Genomic DNA, 20,129 nt, shown 5'->3' on the forward strand with positions numbered 1-20,129 from the left:
ACATTAATAAATTACCCTTTTTTATTTTAAGAATAATTTTCTTTTTTTTTTTTTTTTTCCAAACACTAAAACTCTTGCACAGTAATCTATGCTGGAAGAAACTAAAGGACAAAAAAAATCTAATCAGTAATACAGAAAGTCTTAAAATGCATGAAAACATGTCTGTAACTGATATGACAATAGCTTCCTATCACAAACTGTAACACTGGGTTGTTTCTCATCACAACAAAACTACTTTGAGCAGTTAATCTGTCAAAAACTAAAATATTTTGATTCAGGCAGCTTAAAGTACCATAGATATACCATGCAGATGAATATACTGTAGTGTCTTGCAAAAGTTAGATGTTTTCTGCTTTTATTGCTGTCATAAATCAGTCATGATCACTATAAATTGGCCTTCTTTACAAAACATAAATAAAAAAAATTTTCACTGTCAAATTAAAACTAAATTTTTACAGAGTAATACCAGTTAAATTAAAAAAAATATATGTAAAGTAAATAAGTGCGTAAATATTCATTCCCTTTAAAAAGATTGTCCTAATTTAACTCAGAGAAAACATTATTGGAAATTACAAATCGGGAGATGGATACAGAGGGATTTCCAAGGCCCTAAACATCCCCAGGGGTCTGTTAAATCCATCATAGAGAAATGGAAGGAATATGGGACGTGTGTAAATCTACCAAGAGCAGGCCGTCCTGACAAACTGAGTGACTCAGTGAGAATGCTCACCAAGACCACTGTGAGCCTTCTGAAGGACTTTTAAGCTTCAGCAGGTGAGGTGGGAGACACTGAACATATAATAAATGTGGCCCAGGTTCTTCACCAGTCTGAGTGTCATGGGAGAATGGCAAACGGTAAACCACTGTTGAAGAAAACTTTGATTAAATCTTGACATGAGTCTCTAAGCAATCTGTACAAACTCTAGTCAAGATTTAATCTTATTTTTCTTCAACAGTGGTTTCCTCTAGAAATGTAGTTTCACTTTTACACTGAAGGTCTTTTTTAATATAATTTTTTCTTAAGAAGGCCAATTTATACTGATCGTGACTGATTTATGACAGCGGTAACAGCAGAAAATATTGAAGCAAGTGAATACTTTTGCGAGGCATACACTGAGTGACAATTGCAAAACACAAAGTTAAGAAAACCAGTATAAATAGTTATAAAACTGGTTTGATATCACAAAAACGTCAAAGATAAACTTTTTAAAAATAAGGTCATTTATTTGCTACTGAATAAAGTTTCCAAGTTTGTAAAAATAATAGTACAAATGAAACTATTTAAAGGTCAGATAACCCACCTCTTCTTTTCAACAGAAAAAAAAATCCTTCTGAAATTATATACTATAGTTCTTTAAAAAACATCCTAATTTCTGGCATCCAAATATACAAATTGGATTCCATGTCAAAACACCCAACACTGAGCATTCATCCATTACCTGCAGTAACATTTGTCCTTAACTTTAATTCTGAAATGTTTGGAAAATAAATACAATAAATAATAAATAAAAAAAAAATATGCCTGTGAAATATGCTGGTTTGGAATCAAAATCTGGTAATGCAATGAGACTGATCACTAAATAAACAGAAACAGTGGTGTTGGTCCACAGTATAAAGCATGGCACCCTCAGAATAAAGGTTTAAATGGAATAAAGCCTAAAAAATAAGCTCAAGGCACTCAGATTTTGATGCTTTCATTTGCATTCAAAACTTGTGACATGTCACCAATTTGCATTATATAGTCTTAACATGTGCTGGTTTTAGGACGGCAATGAGTGATATGAGGGTTGCTACCAGTTGAGATTGGGTAAGAATTAAAAATTCATATAAAAATGCATGATTAGATTTATATAGATGTATATTTTTAATTACATGGTTGGATTTTGCCTTCATGTCACATGGAATCTTGGTTGTTGCCATTGTCTAAATTGAGCGCATTTCTAATGTTGTGGACAAATATAGCAATATCAGTATGATTTAAGGATTTTCTGGTACTATTATTATTTAACATACTGTGTTTGACCGACTGTATTTGCAAGAAAATAACTATCAAAGTTTGTGTTTTACAAGCAAGTACAGAATTATTAAACAAAGAGTAAAAGTTTTCATTTCTAAGAGTTTTTGTTTGAGTATCAATATTCTACAACAATAGAATGAACCCCTTTTGCACTCAAACATTCATACATACAAAACAAATTCTGTCGAAGTGTCCCGAAGTAAAAAAAAAAAAAAAAACAAGTGCTGCTGCTCGTCCCAAGGTGGAATGTACATGGCCAAAGCCTCTACTTAATAATTACTGACTGGTCATGAGTAGATAGTGATGACCTCCCGCCCTCCTCCTCTCACCAGCAGCACTCTTTCCAAACCCTCTGTCAACACTTCCAGAAACTCCATATCTGAGCAGCAAGTTAAGAAGGTAAAACCAAAAAAAGATTTAAACAAAGCAAGAATACCTTTACACTCTGCATGCTAGCTGCACCAACAAGTAGGTTTGTTGACTCAGATTTAAAAAAAGGATACAGTTTTCATCTCCGTCCATATTGCGAGGTGGGCCTGGCATGTTGAGCAGCACTAATCGAGCATCGTGGGACCTGTTGACTATTACTTCGTTCAGCTTCACAGCCGTATGCATTCGTCGCACATTGGACTGATCCCTGGAGAGAAGGTGCACCAAGAAGCAAATTTTTTCGGACCATGTTAACTTGACATATCAGACGTTTAGGGCAGTGGAAGTGTAAAATGTTTCCCAAATTTGAGTTTGACTCACGGTTTGAGGCTCATGAGTTCTCTGAAGTTCTCAGGAGCGTTGTTTCGGTTCCGACTTTCTGCCTCGCTCCTTTCTCTTGTCCACGTCATCTGAACCTTCCCTGGAGGAACATCCAACATCTCCTCCTCTTCGTCTGAGTAAAGACTGCCCATTCGCACCAACGAGTGTCTGTCTTTAACCAGCTGGGCCTGCAGGTACCGTCACAATGTTCCAGGGTCAGGATGTCAAAGTGCAGAAATGACTCTTATTGAGAGAAATCCAACGTACCTCTCTTTGTCTTTCTGCACTGGACAGCCTCATTTGTCGTAGCATCTGGGACCTCTGCTCCATCATCAATGTCCGCTCGTAGGTGTATGCTGAGATGTCACTGTCATGCTGAAATCCCGATTGATAAATGTTATGATAATGCATGATCCAGATCAAACATATATGTATATAATATGGACAGTGTGAAAGAAAAGGCAGATTATTTTACATCCAAATATTTGCTGCAACCATTCAATCATTTAAATTGAGGTAACATGTTAGTTCTAGTTTAGTTCAGCTATTTTATTTTGTTGAAACATTTTTTTTAATTTTTTTTTGTCAGAAATCTTGTTAAAAAAACAAACAAAAAGCCCAACTTAATTGTTTGTTTGAGTACCATAACATCTGGTTTCAGTTGCAATGCTCATTAACGAGCCAAAATGATCTAAAGCCTTATTCTTATGAGGGTCTTTTGATTGGTTTAGATTCTTTCTCAACTGCGTAGAAGCAATCCTCACCATCTCCACCACTTCCACCTCGGCCTCTATTCTCAGCTGATAAAGGAAAGTGGCCAGATCCTTCTTCATCTGGATGCTGTTGTCATCCATCTGGGCGACAGTGAAGATACGCATCTTGCATTTCTTCCAAACCTAAAATGCAAAAATGTTGTGGTATTGGCAACGTTTTACTGTAAATTGTTGTGTGCTGTTAATGTCCTTTCTAGAAACAGTGCAAGCACAAATAATACAGTAACAAATTCAGTCAATATCAGTAGTAACCTTTGTTTATTCACCTTGTGCTGTTTGAGCAGGAAAGGGAGAAGCATCAGCATTCCTCCATCGTGGACAATCCACCACACATCAATGTTGCCATCTGTGAAGCGCTCATGGTTGCTTGGGTAAAAGGACACATTTTTGGGGACCATCAGAGCCAGGTGGGCAGCTGTGGTGCAGCGAACTGTGTCTGGGCAAAGATGACAGCACACTGGCTGAGACATTTGCATATTCAAACACCGTTACTTCATGTGAGGGGATGCAGGCAGTTGAGCATTGGACTACAGACAGTTTAGAGTTAATTACAAATCAGCTACAATAATATTACAATATGGTGTGTGAGCAGCACACAAAAACATTTTTTTTAAGAACCATCACCTAATTTACTATGTTAAAGCAAATGTACAACTGTTTCCAACTACTGTTTAATTGCTTTGTTGTGGGGTGAGTATTTCATTGAAACTCTTACTAATGAAAGTTTTCCAGGCTCTAGGGTCTTCGCTCTGTCTCCAGCCGTATGGCCAGCCCATCACCACGGTGTTGTGTTTCATCCCTCCCAGACCACAGGACTGGATGAGATGGACGATGCCCTCCCGCACTTTAGTTGCAACCACAACTTGACAGAAACCTTTGACACGCTCAATCTCCATCATGTTCTTAATGGCCTGGAGGAACAGTTGTGGGCAGACTGAACTGATTAGTTCATCCTTATGATATTTAATAAATTGTTAAACCAAATACATCATTAGAAACAAACAAAAAGAACAACAACAACAAAAAAGAAAGACACTTTTTTTTTACTAAAATGGTCAGAAAATTCAATTTATAAAGCATAAATATCAAGCATAACTGATGATATTTATGCCTTTATGCATCACCTTTTTTGAGATTTGAAAGAACCAGTTCTTTAATTTACATGAATTTGCTCACTTATCATTAGTGACACATATACAAACATACATACATATACATTGTATACATTTGACAGAACCGTGTAATTATAAAACACTAAAACATGTCTGTTTTCATTTCTTTTCTTTTTTAGGTGTGCAAGTTCCAATCAATTACAACACAGAAAGCAGCTTTTTTACAAGTAAGATAAACATAGCACATCAGGAACAGTTTTCCTGTAATTACCTGTTCCGCTGCTTGCATTTCCCCATAGCTGTCCAGGAAGTTACCCTGGATGGCAGAGCCAACAATGGTCAGACCTTTTCCTGCTTTCATTTGTGAGGCAAATGTCAGCAGTCGCGGATATTTTACATGAAGGTCCTCGTCCAGCTTCAGCAGCACCAGCAATTGAGGTCTGCAGAGTACAAATCATAAATCATAAGGCAAGTCAAAGTATACGTGTAGGTCTTTGTTTCCACTAATGGCATACAAAAAGACTGATAAAGTCAATAAAAATGATTGTCTTCGAATGTGTTTTAAATTCACCATTGTAAATGTCTAGAACATATTTCTCAGTTTGGGTCATAGCACTGCTAACTGGGTGGTCACATTTTATATTTCATTAGCACATTGCTTCTTATCTGAAGAGGGAAAACAAGTCATTACCAACTGTTGTTACTGCACTGTGACAGGCTAACTTCCTAAAACAAGTTGACTTCCAGATTATGGAGAAGAAACTCTGCCAATAACATCTACAAATCTTAGCATACGAACTTCACAGATGACTCATGTATTGTGTGGTTACTGTAGATAAAAGCTGTTCATGAAAACAGTGTTACGTTGTTCATGCTGAAAGGTATCTTAATTGTTGTGTCCAGCTGTACTTTATAGCAACAAAGACTGAAAAGTAAAAATTTTTATCAACATGCCTATGAGTTCTCTCTGGTGTATTCTCACTTCTTGTTTTTTAACTGTTGTGACTACAACAATAGGACAGAAATGGTTCAATATAAACTGTCAACACTTTAAAGTCAGAGGTCAAACGTACAATGTTTCCACCCGCTTCTATCTTCCATAACTGAACCCAATTCTGGTGACTTTTTTGTCCTCATCCGCACATGCAAAAGTGACCCCTTTAGCAGTAAAACATAAATGCCCGCATTTGTGAGGAAGAACTTATAGAACCCCCTCTTGGTTGGCTTTACCTCCAGTTCTTGGTGTGGGGGGGTCCAGCTTCTAACCTCAGCAGAGCGTAGCGTGCAGCGCTGAGCGATAATCCCCTTATCCCGTCTCCCCATTCCTTCTCAGCCCTGATTTTGTTTGTGAGTGAAACACAAGGAAAGTTAAATGGGCATCAAGCAGATACTATACATGCAGTAGCCACCCGTTCTGACAACAAACCCAATGAGAATTCACCATACTTAAACATCAACTCCATACGTACCCTTGGTACTCAATATACTTGTAGATCATCCCTGCAATGCCCATGGCCACTATGGCATAATACCAGGAGGAAATGAACATCAGAGCCAGACACATGCTCATGCCAAGGAATGATAAAGCCCTGTAGGTGCAATACAGAAAGCTTTACTTTATACAACTGCAGACCGAAAACAGCGGGTTCTAAGAAGTGATGATGCACTGTTGACCAAAACATGGCCCAATAGCTGTTATCTGTTTTCCACACAAAGGATATGACAGAATATCTAGTTGTTTTCACAATGTAAACGCAGCAAAGGGCACAAAAGTAGTAAAATGCATCAGATACATATACCACAATATTAGTTTTACCCACCAATGGTAATATTTGAACCTTGGCCTCCAGTTAGGCGTCCGTAAAAGAGTTTGTACTGCACAGGCTAGGTTAACAAAGAGATAGCACATCAAAAAGAACCTGTTGGAAACAAACAAAACAAAACAAAGATATTTAAACTGGTTTGTACAGAAGGGCATCCTTGAGAGAAACAAAACTGATATATGCACCAATGGGACGGTGTAGATAAAAATAAAATGGGCCTGTTTGAGCCGCGTAGGAGTATCCAGTGCTGCATGTAGCAATGGCATGGGTACACGCGGCACATGTTCTGAGCTTACATAGAAAGGATGGGTGCCACCATGTCCAGTGAGGCAATCAGTATCCCCAGTTCAGCTATGAGGCCAGTCAGTAGCAGCGCCCATGTTGGCTCTCCATTTGTTTTTCCATGACCGAACACCTACGATGAAAATTCAGCAGCTTTATGTGCAGCAATGCAAATTACTTCTTGTTTTCTTCTTTAACATATTCAAATAAATGTTCAAAAAAAGTTTTCTCAATGCAAATATTAGCAGCACAACCTATTTAAAGACTATTGTTTGTTTATGTTATTTTTCCAACACAGACAGTGGAATATTCAGTTAATGTGAACTGCCCCCACCCTAAGGAAAGGAATAATGTTGTCTTTTGCAATGGCCTGTAGAAGTCGTGGAGCACCAGTGAGGGATTGCAGGCCTGCACCAACAGTGGAGAAAAAGGAGCCAATAACAATAACCCATGGAGACGGCCATGACAGAGTTCCAACAACAAGGTTCTTTTGGACAGCATCCCCAAACCTGCAAGAAAGTGCTGACTCAGTATGACCATTTTTCATAATTAGGTGATCTCTGTTTTTCCTCCTATTTTACATAAATATGGACATCCACACAAAAAAGTACTATAAAGAATAAATCAGGCTGCACACAAATAAACTTACTTGTCTCTCAGGACTACTCCTTCTATGCAAGACCCAAACAAAATCACTGAGGTTAAATCTGAACATAAGTGATCAAGGAGGTCAAGATGACAAAAAATTTGAATTAATAATCTACTTGTTTATACTCTTTAAAGGAAGAGGATTGACAGTCACTATGAGGCAGGATACAAACAAGTGAAGTAGTGGTAATAGCCAAGATTGTTCCCACGGGAATGGACTTCTGAGCATCCTTGAGATCACCAGATCGGTTAGAACCTGCCATAATTCCTGCAGAGGGAGAACACATAACCCAAGGATGGTTCAAATAATGCCACACAATGCCTCCTACTGGCTGGATTATACACAATTTGTGGAAAAGTTATAAAAGTAAAAATTAAAAAATAGAAATAAATAAGCGGAATAAAGTCTTTGAAAATTTATAAAATATATACATTTTTAAAGCTTTAATCCACATAAAAATATGGTCTAAAGAATGTCATATGAATCACACCTTCATGATATCTTTACAGTCATGGTATATATAGTTTAATGTGTGTAGTATAAAAAGTGTTCATTTTAAATATACTCAAATACATTGATGTTGGTTTGATAAACATTTATTTCATATAACTTACCTGTTGCAGATGGGAAGAAGATTCCAACTAGAAGTGTGAAGGATGTAGCGATGTCAGCTGTCACATAGTTGATAAAGTTCTCCAGTCTGTGGGCACTGTGAGCGCCCACAGACTGCAGTCCTGCCTTTTCTAAGACCTCCCCTTTCTGCAGGTAGTTGCTCCACATGTTTTCTGTCACATAGAAGAAATTATGTTTAATCATTTGTCTTAAGATTGAGTCATTAATAAATTATTTCTGGAAAGCAAAACATGTCACAGTTTGTTTCATTAAATTTAGCAGTTCAAATTGGCAATTTCTATTGATTTAGAACAAAATGTTTCAAATTATAGTAAAAACATATATATATATATATATATATATATATTAGCTTAACCTCTGATAATCCCACTGCTCAGTCCGGGGATGCCCTGTATCTCTGTCACGTTGTTCTGCATAAAGTAGTCATCACACTGAACACTGCTTATGTTCCCAGGTGGGCAGAACCTGTCCCACAGCTGACTGGGTACTGTCATGTTTCCTTTTACCACGGTCTTTGCACACACATCAAATCGATCTCTCACCAAAGTCCTGTTACCCAGCATGCAGATCCTGCAGCAATAAAACAAAGAGAAGTTTAAATCAGTACTACCTTAAGAAATCAGTCACAAATTGCAAACCAGAAAGATGGAAAAAAAGACAGCCCAAAGAAAAAAAATCCTAGCAATTGCTACACAACAATGAAAAAGATGCCCTCTCTTGCCCCAATAAAAACAAGTTTCACATTAGGGTTCCTAATAATTCACACCACATCCTGTACAGACAGAATATTTAATCTTATAGCACTTACGGGAATTCCGGTGGATGAGTCATGGATTTGATTGCCCCGGCGTAGATGGAAACAATTGAAATAATGACACAGGCCAGGAAAAGGGAGGCCAACTTGTTCACATATTTGACCCCAACAAAAACCACCACAGCCATGAGGCTGAGGCACAGCGAGCCGTACACTCGCATGTTGTTAAGCAAGGCACTGTCATTTCCAAGGAGCTCCGTGTGATGAAAAATGGCTGCTTGAGGGACCAGATATTTCTAAAAAAAAATAATAATAATAATAATAAACATCACAACAAGCAATTTAAAGCATGTACACACTACACAGATTTCATGCATGGGTTAATTTTTACTACACAACATGAAGTGAGTGCATTGCTGTTGAACATCGATTAAAATGTAAGATGATCCTTATCTTTCGCCACTCAGTAATGCAGAACTTCCAGTAAGTTTGGTGTTTTTTAACAGTTTCAATTTAATGTATTATAAATGCTAGATCTACAGTAGAGACTCAATGGAAGTCAGTACACTGAAAATTACAGAGGTTACACCAACATCAAGCCACTAATGCATTTTTGATCTTTCATTAAAATCCAATAAATTTGGGAAATCATTTCATTTTAACACACTGTACTTGGCCTAAAAAGAAAAACAAAACAAAACGAACAACAACAACAAAAAAAAAAAACTAAACTTAAAATTTATTTTAACTGTGCTTTTGTTCATTTTCATCCTCCTTTGTTGTTATTATGTTAAACAAAAAACCTTTACACTATTTAGGTTGCGACAGAAACTCAGATTTGGATGGACTGAAACCAAAGGATGGATTTGTCAGCGTAACTTTAGTTGGACAATCACTGCTTGATAACAGTTGTTTCTCCACTATAAAATGAAACAGCACAATTTAATAAAAAAAAACAAAACAAAAAAATATATTAGTCTCACTGAATTATTAAAAAAAATGAAGTAGTTAAATTCCACTTATGAACTCTACTCAAAATATACAATTTTAAGAATTAACTACAAAGGGGCTGTGGTAGCCTGGTGGTCAGTGACGCCATCTTATAATCCTGAGGCTCCAGGTTTGAAACCCAGGTTGTGGCAGGAAGTTTGTGTGCTGTGGCAACCCCTGAAGAAGGGAGCAGCCAAGAAAACAAGAAACACTAACTACACTGTAAATGTCTGACACAGTGACGTTAGCTATTCTAAACTTTATTTATGCAATCACTTGTAATTTATCTATTACAACTTGCTTTTACTCAGTTTAAAATTTGCATATGCTTTAATTGCTGGAGATAGTCACCAGCTCATCCTGACCCAGAAAGGAGAAGCTGGTAAACAAACAATAGATGGATGAATGGATGGATATGCTTTAGTTGTTTGAGTTAATAAACCTAAATTATTTAAGCCCATGGATGTTTAAGTTAAATTAACTCAGTTTTACAGTGTTGGATTGTTTTCCTTCATCTATGTAATTATACATACATTTGATGTAGACAATGAATTGAATGTGTTTGTTACTTCTAGGTTGAACTCTTGTAAATCCTGATTATTAGGTTGTCCAATTAGCTTCTTGAAAAGCACTGAGTCAGTTTAGAAATCTGCAGAGAAAGATCTGACAAGAATTAGAAGCAGAGATCACGTTTCTCCAAATTTAGCTTCTCATATAGACTTTTCATCAAGAATAAAATAGAAAATTATTTGCCCTACTTTTTAAGGTCATACTGACCAAACTCCATCATAACCTAATAACCTCACACTGACCACTCTCAGACTGCAGGCTTACTCATGTCCCCTAAAGTTTCCAAAAGTAGAATAAAAAAACAAAAGGCAGGGCCTTCAGCTGTTAGGCTCCTTTTTTGTGCAGCCAGTTCCCTCTTTTGTTCCAGCCTCCTAGAGGCCTCTCCATCTTAAGAAATGAACCTAATTATTCAACTATTTATTCATGAATATGTATTTGTTTTTGGATGTACTTACTTAAAATGTGGGGTTGCAATATAAATAAAGACAAAATAATATTTTTGTAATACCTACCAAGAATATTTCAATCGCCCCTAAAATGTACATAGCAGAGGCAAAGGTGGTGCCCAAGTAGAAGCACAGCCCCACAGCTCCTCCAAACTCTGGACCAAGTGAGCGTGAGATCATGAAATATGCTCCTCCAGCTGTGAAAAACAAGAACAGATGTCAAGTACACAGGAAGCCTCTGGTAATCCTGTAGTTTTTGCTCTAAACTGTGGAGATAATTTAAAATTCTGTTAGGTCAAAAGGGAAGAATTTACAGCATTGTTTCCCCTTTCACATTTAAATACAACACAACACGAGAACTTAGGTGAACTAATTTCCACTAAGTTAGATTCCAAAATGTCCAAAATCTAGTTATTATAATAGAGAAGTTACCCAGCACAGAGTGAGTGAATAATCACAAGAACTTTACAACAAATAGAAAATGTCTGGGCTCGAAGTAATACCTGGAACAACACCGTTAGTAGCAATGGCACTCATGGATATGGCAGTCAACATAGTCTGTACCAGAAAGTAAAAAAAAAAAAAAAGATTAATAACACACAGAGTACACCAACAGCCAAGCTAACAATAAATTACATAATCCTATTTATTTCATATGTGTAGCCTGGAAGCTCAAAGTGACATAGGTGCAGTTTATGTGATAATGTGTCATTCCATTGACTAGTTTAGCAGTAAAAGCTGGACCTCATTGGTGGTGGAAGCACATAAGTGTAACATTGTGTGTTTGTACTAACACAAGAGCAGCACATGAGGACAATCAGGAGGGACTGCATGATGCCAGCCATTCCCACGATCCACGTCAGTCGGAGAAAAAGTATGACTCCAAAGATGTTCTGGAGACATGGTAGGTAGACTCCCATCAGAGTGCCCATGTTGGGAGACTAATAGAGAGGCACAAAGAGAGGTGGAGTATTGAGCATGACATTTCAGGAAACAAGTGTAGTGATCGTTAGTATTGATTGATGCACTTTTTTAAAGGTCATTCAATCATGTTATCAGCACTTTCCATGTTTACAGGTCTTACGTGGGCACAGTTTCACTGCAAACTGCCCAATGTCAGACACAATCTATCAACAAGCCTTAATAACTTCGCATGGAGAGGCCTCGCCGGGCAGTGTAGTGTTTCTAAAACCTGAAAAGACCGAGCGTACACATAACACACTGCTTCTTTCCCAGCTCCTTACTTTCGGGGTCTTTCTACGAGAGGCTTCAGCACTCTCCTCCTCTTCATGCTCCTTGGCCCCCTGAGTGATGTTGGTGTAGTTGACCAAACGGCTGAGCAGAGAGGAAACCTTTGGTCTGATGTCCAGCTCTTCCTAGCAAGAAAAGAGCAAATGAAGGTCACTTCTCAGGTGGATTTACCTTCAGTTTCTAATTGGAAATATTGTAAAGTGAAAACAACAGACCTCAAACAAAGCCAGGTTCCTGTCATAGAAGTCAGTCCTTTTCCCAGCGGCATCAGGGCTGCTAAGAAAAGGGCTGTCCTCTTTGTGATTCCCATGTCCTGTTAGACAAATGAGTAAACTATGACTTCCAGGATAGAAACTGTGTTATTTCCAGGGGAACAACAAATTAGTTTCAGGAAAACAAATATTAGAGCAGTACTTGACACCATGAAGGGTGTGCACCTATAAAAAGAAATAGTATAATATTTGCACAAGTTATCTGTAACAAGGGTGTGCAGATAGTTACTTATTTTAACAAACTGAGTGAAGGCATTACAAAAAATATTAGGCTTCTTGACATTGCAAGACAGAAGAATGATGGAAACACTTAAAGGCCTGTATTATAAAGCCAGAGATTAAAAGAACAAATGGCAAAACCCCTCAGATTTCTAAGCTCAAAAAATAAATGAATAAATGTACAACACAACCATATGTGGATACACAGTCAATAATGACATCAGTGTTACAAATTTGAATTTAAAAATATAAAACATATTCACTTCCTTCTCACCTTGGCCTGAACCCTAAATCAGGAACAGTAAGACATTTCATTTGACTAAATTTGAAAGTGTTCAAAAACTATAAAATGGGTTAAATTATTCAGATAAAATCTCTAATAAAAAATAAATAAATAAAGACAACAAACAAACAGGAAAAACAAACAAACATACCAACACAAAACAGAATGACTGCCTTAATGGTAATGTTTAAAAGAAAAAAAACATTTCCCATGCTCTTCTCTTCTAGCTTTTAACTGTTATTGTTAACTATAATTAAAAGATCTTAACAGTGTCCATTTAGCAGAAACACAAGTGAAATAATAAAAAAAATAGCTTTCTAGAATGAAGAAAGCAAAGTCAAGGTAATAAACAGGGATGTAATTAAATTTAACTTTCATTTATTTCTGCTTTTGAAGAAAGAATCAAACAGAGATAAGCACAACCCTCTGCGGGCAATTATAGCACGCAAATCGGCACAACAAACTTTACCACACACACTCGTACTCACACGCGTGCACACACCTCATTACAGAGAAATTACCTAACCTTGAGTTATTAGAGCATGTAAACCTCATCGGCGGCACCAAGAAGCCTAAATTAATCTTGTAACAAAAGCCCCCCCACCGCCCCCAACTTACCAAGTGGGCATGAAAGTGAAAAATATTTTCGTCTGCGCCGTGTGACCTTCAGCACAGGTCTGGACTTACCTGAGCTCTCTGCCCCAATCCTGCTAATAATGCTGTGGGGAAGCATAGTTGTGTGCAGTCTGCAGGAGAGGACTCTGTGGTCTAGCTTGGGGAATGGTCGATTACTAACCGGGACACCAGGTCACCCATGGTGTAAACTCGTTCAGGGGTCTGATCCATCACATGGCATACAGAGAGCTGGGTGCTATGTGGGGAGGGGGTGAACTGTTGTAATTTGAACTTGTGCGCAGATACACGCACCTGCAGATGCATGGTTGTGTAATCACATGGACAGTTATCCATTGAATAAACAGGCAGGTTTAAGCTTAAGACCACCATGTACTGACATTTGTTTCCTTGTGCCCTCCTCTAACCCCGAAACAATTCAATTCAGATTTGAACTATAGATAGATAAATACAATACACCCCTATAATATGAGACTACACAGATTTAGGTACTGAATCTGACCGAATTACCACACTTTCTCACATACATGCAAATAGAAACAGAAAATATAAGTTGCCATGGAAATATAAATGTCCTGCATAGGGCTGAAGGTATCTCATAGGCACAAAATTACGAAACTGTGTTTATCATCATTTTTATGTCTAATAAGTCTAAAAATTCAGATGTGTGGATTTAACTATAGCAAAAGCTTATTAAAATATGTAACTGTTCTCTTCACAAGTGAAAATGAAGTGATGGGTCAAAATATGGAAGTTAAACTGACGGTGTCTGTGAAAACAACTACATCTCAATATTGCCCTCTAGTGTTGCTTTAATGTAACAATATGAGTTTTGAGCTAGGCATTAGTTGGACAAATAAAAAAACAAAAATAAAACTGAAAAACCGAATGACTTTCAGAAAGGCTAAAGAACTAAAGCTCAAAATCCTGTCCATATTCTCCCCCACACAGAGTTCTGTTCAGTCAGCGGTGACCAAAGCATGTTATTTTTAACAGTACTGTACATGACAAGCCCATTGTGTTATGGGCTGAGGAGACAGCAGGGTTTTTTGGTTAATAACCTCACATTAGGCATCTAATTAAAAAAGATTAATAATAAACTGGCCTGTTATGAAGGCACATAAGAGTCATGCTGCGTGCACAGAGCAGCATGGTCCGACTTGTCATCTGTGTCCCAACAAAACAGCCAACAGCTTCACTTAAAAGATCAAAGACGGACATGTTCCCAGAATAAGGTCTCTGAGGAGAAAACTTGAACGCAAATTCTTTCAAACGAATTTTATCAACTTCACATTTGGAAACAAGAATTTAGTAAAGTATTTTAACTGTGCACAGAGGAAAATTGGTAGCTTTTTGTATTTGAAATTTCATGAAGGGTTTAGACTGATACTGAACAACAACAACAAACTAATGCTGACAAGAACTGCTATTTGCAGATTTAAGAGCAAGTTTTTTTAAAAAAAACACAGATGTCTTTGTAAGATTATAAATCCTGACAACCTAATAAGAGTTCTTCTTTTCCAAAATTCTTGGAAATCAGCTTAAACAAAATCAAACTTCTGCCTAAGGTAATCTTTCAGAACTTTTCTTTAGCTTCTTAGGGTTTGAAAAAAAAAGCCTCTTTGCTAAATCTCCTCTTTAAAAACCATTTAGGTTCTAACACTAACAGGCAGAGAAGTCAAAAACTCCACTCTGTGTAGCGTTAGGTGGAATGACTTCAATGCTGATTACACACACTTGAAGTGGCGTGTTTATGTTAATGTTCATTTGTGTGAACATGTTTTAAGGTATTTGTGGAGCTGCAGAAGCCAACTCAGACAGCTCTGATTTACACTGAACCTAAAGCTCGGGGTTAAAGATTGAGTTGGGAAGGTTAGGCATTGAGGTGAGCAGTTATGGGGTCAGCCATGTGTGATAATTACAGATAACAAAGACAAACAGAAGTATAATTATAAAATAATAAATCTAAAGGATTTATAAATGTGCTGTTGTTTTACTGTGATATTGTTTGCTTCTCTTGCTGTGACACACTAAATGACCTTAGAGCACAGATATATGTGACATTGACAAAGTGTTGAGCAAACATGTGCAACAGTTTCAGGGCAGAACCTCACTTCAAAGCTAACTTTGTTTGCTTGTTTTCTTCTTCTGTTTTTTACAGGCCCATATTTTTGGGCCTGTAAAATGTCTCTCCACTCAGTTGACTGTCAAGTTCCTATAGCTGCACAAGGAAATCAGTCCTAAAGCTGGGAAAATTCATTTCTTGACTTATTGTGCAGTGTGGTAACAATCAAAAAACATAGTCACAATCCTCAACCCCGATCCCTGATTTGTTATCTCTTAGCAGAATTTGGTCCAATTTGTCAAAAACATTTTCAAGCTGTATTTTTCTGTTTCATTTGTATATGCGTCAAAACAAGGCAGATGCTTTTTTGTTTGTTTTGTTTTTGTTGTTAGGCCAGTACCTAACTCTAAAATAAATTAAAGACGTGGTATTCACTGAAGGAATGCACATCACCTGCCGCCATCCATGCCAATTTTAGACTAAGATTATTTTATATTTAGAAATGAGGGGGTTCCTCGGTACCCTGTCATATGGTTTGCTCATCAAAAATGTCAAATATACTTTCAAACACATCTTGCCAAATTAATAAAATCGAGGAACAAAACAGGATGCTAATTAAAACAGTTTTGGATTTCCTGTTAAGTTTATTTTTAACTCATCTTTCTGCCTCAGCCTATAACATAAAGCAAACTATTTCTGTAAGAACACCACACTAGTGTTATCTGTGAAGGTTGGTTTCATACCACAAAATAAAAAACAAAACAAAGCAGCGAAATGCTAACCTACTGCGCCTAACACCAAATCACATTAGCTCTGATGTGCACTAATGATGAGGGAGATGGCAGCTCGGTCTGATTCCCACAGGAGGTACAGGTGAGCTGGAAGGGGTGCACGGTAATCTACCGCAAATTTCTAAAAGACACAAATGAACTCGATGGGGGTAAAGGCATGTGTAGCTAGAACGGATTAACAAACTGTGGTCTGGGTATGAAAAGTAATATTGTACCCTTGTAAAAATAAAAAGTTGCATATTTTTCTCTGATAATGATTTATACTTGTCAGTGCAAGAGCTTTGTGATGGGACAATGAATAAATCAGGCAAACAAATAAGACTTTTTTTCTCTAGATATCACAACTTGTAAAGAACTTGTTTTTTGCAGCCAGTTGAACTTGTTGATAGATTTTCACTCATTTTTCCTCCATTTCTCCTGTGTTTTTAACAAAAATGTTGCAATATTAGCTGTTTGTATTTTTTTTCTTCAATTTGCAAAGATTTATTATAATCGTAGCAGTCATGTAATTGGGTGTGTGTTTGTCTGTCTGTCACCTAAATATCTTATGAGCCAGTGAACATATTTTAATAAAACTCTCAGAAAGTAATCACTGAATAAATATCTGCAGCTGATTAACATTATGAGTTAACCTGTTTCAAGATGGCTGCTACAGCCAAACAGCCTTAGCTAACATGCAAATGGCTATAACTCTCAATTTTACAAGTACTGAGCTAAACAAAATTTGGTGTGGTAGAGAGTTTGAATGGTGACAACATGTCCTTGAGGGATGTGCTTTTGATGTTGTGTATGCTCGGTTTTATGAAAAATCCCAGAGCAGCAAAGAAGACCAGAAACTAAAAGAGCAAGCGAGTTTTCCACCCTAAATGTGAAGGCTATTTTAGGGTCTCAAGTACAGTGCTACAGTAACCGCAGTACTGGTCCTGCCCTGCACTGAACAGAGCTGAGCTCAGAGGCTGGAACAGGCTCCACACTGTGTCACTTCCTCCATGCATCACAAGTCACACTATGGGCGAAACACACAACCCAGTCAACTCAGTCCAGCCATGAAATCAGACAGTGTGAGCTCCTGCTTTTAACATTTTACTAGGATGACAATTTTCTTATTCAGTTGAAATATCACATAATTTCATAAAAAAAACTTTAAACTGAAGAGTACATGTTCAATCGTTCCATACATACATGCTTCAAATGCCAATTTATTTTGTGTTGTTTAAACAAATACAGTTTTTATGAATAGTTTTTTATAACTCTAAGCAAATAAAGGACAGAAATGTCCATCTTGGGTAGATAGCTGAATCAAAAAGTGCTGAGATTTTGCCTATTTTATGACTCAAATACCTGTCAGCTCCAGAAGTATGGGCTATTTCATCAACATGACATTATTTTCCATCGAACTGTTGCACACACCAGTGCAGAAATACACATGCATATTAGTTTTTTGTTTTATTTCCACAATGCCTATTAACTAATTGAAAACTGAGAAGCTCAAAGATAAGAAGATAAATGTTTAGCTTTAAACTGTTCCCTTAAATGTTTACTTGATGAAAGGGAATTCACAGTCACATTGGCAGTATCATACATTAACTAGATACTATGTCAGTTTGAGGGATTGTGCCCAGACTAGCCTAGGGGTGAAGAGTGGGTGGATTTTTTATTTTTTTTTAAGTCACACCCATGTGTGCGTTTCACTTAAAGAGCAGGGGGGGAAAAAGTCTGGTTCTCCTGTTTTTATTTGTCTCTGCCCACATGAACAGGCACTGCTTACACATAAAACATGTCCGAGAGCAACCATCTCCAGTTTCGTTGTCTGTCTTCTGTCGTTGCCGTCTTCCCTGCTCTCTTTCTGTTGATCCAGCGAGGAACGTGTGACTGACAGCTGAGACGTGCTGAGGCAGAGTAGCGAGGAGGGAGAAATGTGCTCGTCTGCAGTGAGCAGGCAATCTGTGTGAAAGGAAATCCTCCCCTGGCACAAAGAAAGCTTCATCTTTTGTGCAAAGATCTACTCGAGGCCCTCTTTTGTAGCGTTTCACCAACGCCACCCCACCCCCGTAGTGTTTTTCTCTCCATGGTTCTCACCCTTTTTATTGTCTTCCTTTTAATTACTTACTGCCCCTGAGTTTATGTTTACCACTTGCCACACCAGAGGGAAAACAGCACCTATTTTTTTCCAACTTTACTCAAAGTGAGTTGTGAAAAACAGACCTGCCTCCAGTAGAAACGCACTTTCTGGCCCTGAACTATTGCCATGGTAACCATTCAACCAGATGTTCAGAAGGCTCTCAGGACAAAAACTAATCTTGCTCATGCTGTGACAGTAGCAGCTCATGAAGCAGTGTCGGCTAAGAGGTAAACTTTCTTAGCAGCAAAAAGTCCAAATAAACTAAGATAGAAAGTGGTGAGACTCACCATCAGAACTAACAGTATCTTGCTGGTCATGGCAGTCCTGCCCAGTATCCCTGTAATCGACCCAGTTAATCCCCTCCAGGCTGTCGTAGCTGCTCTGAGCTTGATCCTTCACAGGTACTACTGTGAAGTGAGGCATGTTGTCATCACTCTCCTATGCGTCTCCAGCTCAAACTCAGCTTAGCAGGCTAGCTGTTAGCCAGCCTGAGTTCAACTCCCACTAATGGCAACTACATTCCACTACACTGTGCTCACTTCCTCTGGAGAGTATTACCATACTCCCCGCCCACAAGCCAGCCTCTCCTGGTGTTTTTTGTGTTCACTTAATGAGTCTGAAGGCACCAGGAGTGCTGCTTGGAAAGAGACTCACACTCACATATCACACAGATGAAGCACGGCCCAGAATTGGGGAGCTCTGTCACCCCTGATTCCGTTAGTGTATGGGGAGGTGTCCCTTTTCCTGCTGTCTGTGTCATAATGACAACTAACAGAGTGGCCTCTGTCTGTTCAAGGTTCACACAGGCATTTCTGTGTGCAGGCGTTCCCCAAACACAGACAGTAACGTGGCAGGGGCAAAGAGTGGAAAATTTAGGGATTCGTCAGAAAGCTGCTTGGTTTCTTCACAAACAGAGGCAAAGAAAGAATACACACAGAATGACAATGACTGTAAAGCCAGCCATGTTATGAAATGTGAAGTTCCCAAAGTGCTGAAGCTATGATGAAAGGGTCAGCATTCAAGTGCAGTGAGATTGCTAAATAAAGATGAAGTTCAACTTTCTCTTTTAAAGGATAGTCGCTAGTCTATAATCATAACCTCAGTCGATCAAAGACTCTAACAAAAGGCTGTTATTAGAGAACAAAGTTCAGTGAGTTACAAAACATGCTGTTCTTCTTTTGGGCTAAAGAGAGTTTCTATTATAACTTTTTTTTGGTTGAAATTCAATTAAAAAAACTGATACACAATAATTCTTATATTATTCTGAACAATATAAAAAAGGGGGGGAGGGAGCAAAAAAGGCATCCACGTAGTTGCTGGACTTGACTGACTGGTAAACAGATGTCCTCATACACTATTTTTAATATAACTTTTTTTTCTTCAATTTACACATTGACATCAAATAATTTAGGTTCTTGACCTCAGACGATGTAGGAATCATAGTATATATTATTTCTTTACACAGTAGATTATTAGATTATCAATCTGAAAGCTTTCTTAGCCAAGTTAACTTTTATACTGTTATTGTTGCTGTACAAGCTGCTGTCATTCTGAAAAAAAAAAAAGAACTAAAATAATAAGTTTTTAGTCAGAATGTTTTTATTGCCTAAACATTCCTCAGTAAATGCTTTTTATTGTTCATTTTTTGGCCATGTCCATCACCAAAACCTGTAAATACTTTGATATAAGTTAAA

General features: G+C 37.7%; 1 protein-coding gene across 1 annotated transcript; it reads right to left on the bottom strand.

The window, feature by feature from the left end:
• Positions 1 to 17: 17 nt before the first annotated feature.
• Positions 18 to 18,858, bottom strand: slc12a4 (solute carrier family 12 member 4). The gene is made up of 24 exons (XM_017423625.3): positions 18,723 to 18,858; positions 12,266 to 12,363; positions 12,044 to 12,175; positions 11,594 to 11,740; positions 11,303 to 11,357; positions 10,866 to 10,996; positions 8,848 to 9,089; positions 8,395 to 8,609; positions 8,021 to 8,191; positions 7,575 to 7,673; positions 7,407 to 7,464; positions 7,092 to 7,266; positions 6,772 to 6,890; positions 6,473 to 6,571; positions 6,122 to 6,241; positions 5,883 to 5,987; positions 4,924 to 5,092; positions 4,256 to 4,451; positions 3,807 to 3,976; positions 3,532 to 3,663; positions 3,035 to 3,142; positions 2,768 to 2,955; positions 2,521 to 2,654; positions 18 to 2,396 (listed from the first exon to the last, which is right to left on the bottom strand). Exons 1-24 carry the CDS (start codon positions 18,856 to 18,858, stop codon positions 2,305 to 2,307), a joined length of 3,291 nt encoding a protein of 1,096 aa, XP_017279114.1. The 3' UTR covers positions 18 to 2,304.
• Between the last annotated feature and the right edge of the window lie 1,271 nt (positions 18,859 to 20,129).

The sequence above is a fragment of the Kryptolebias marmoratus genome, linkage group LG15, assembly GCF_001649575.2.
Source record: "Kryptolebias marmoratus isolate JLee-2015 linkage group LG15, ASM164957v2, whole genome shotgun sequence".
Lineage (NCBI taxonomy): Eukaryota > Metazoa > Chordata > Actinopteri > Cyprinodontiformes > Rivulidae > Kryptolebias > Kryptolebias marmoratus.

What these genes read in the sequence shown, in the direction of transcription:
- slc12a4 (XM_017423625.3), bottom strand. Translation starts at nt 18,858, where the DNA reads ATGCCTCACTTCACAGTAGTACCTGTGAAGGATCAAGCTCAGAGCAGC. An exon ending in GGAACCTGGCTTTGTTTGAG is followed by an intron (nt 12,176 to 12,265) that starts GTCTGTTGTTTT and finishes TTTTCTTGCTAG; the next exon opens with GAAGAGCTGGACATCAGACC. An exon ending in ACATTATTCCTTTCCTTAGG is followed by an intron (nt 6,891 to 7,091) that starts GTGGGGGCAGTT and finishes TTTTCATCGTAG; the next exon opens with GTGTTCGGTCATGGAAAAAC.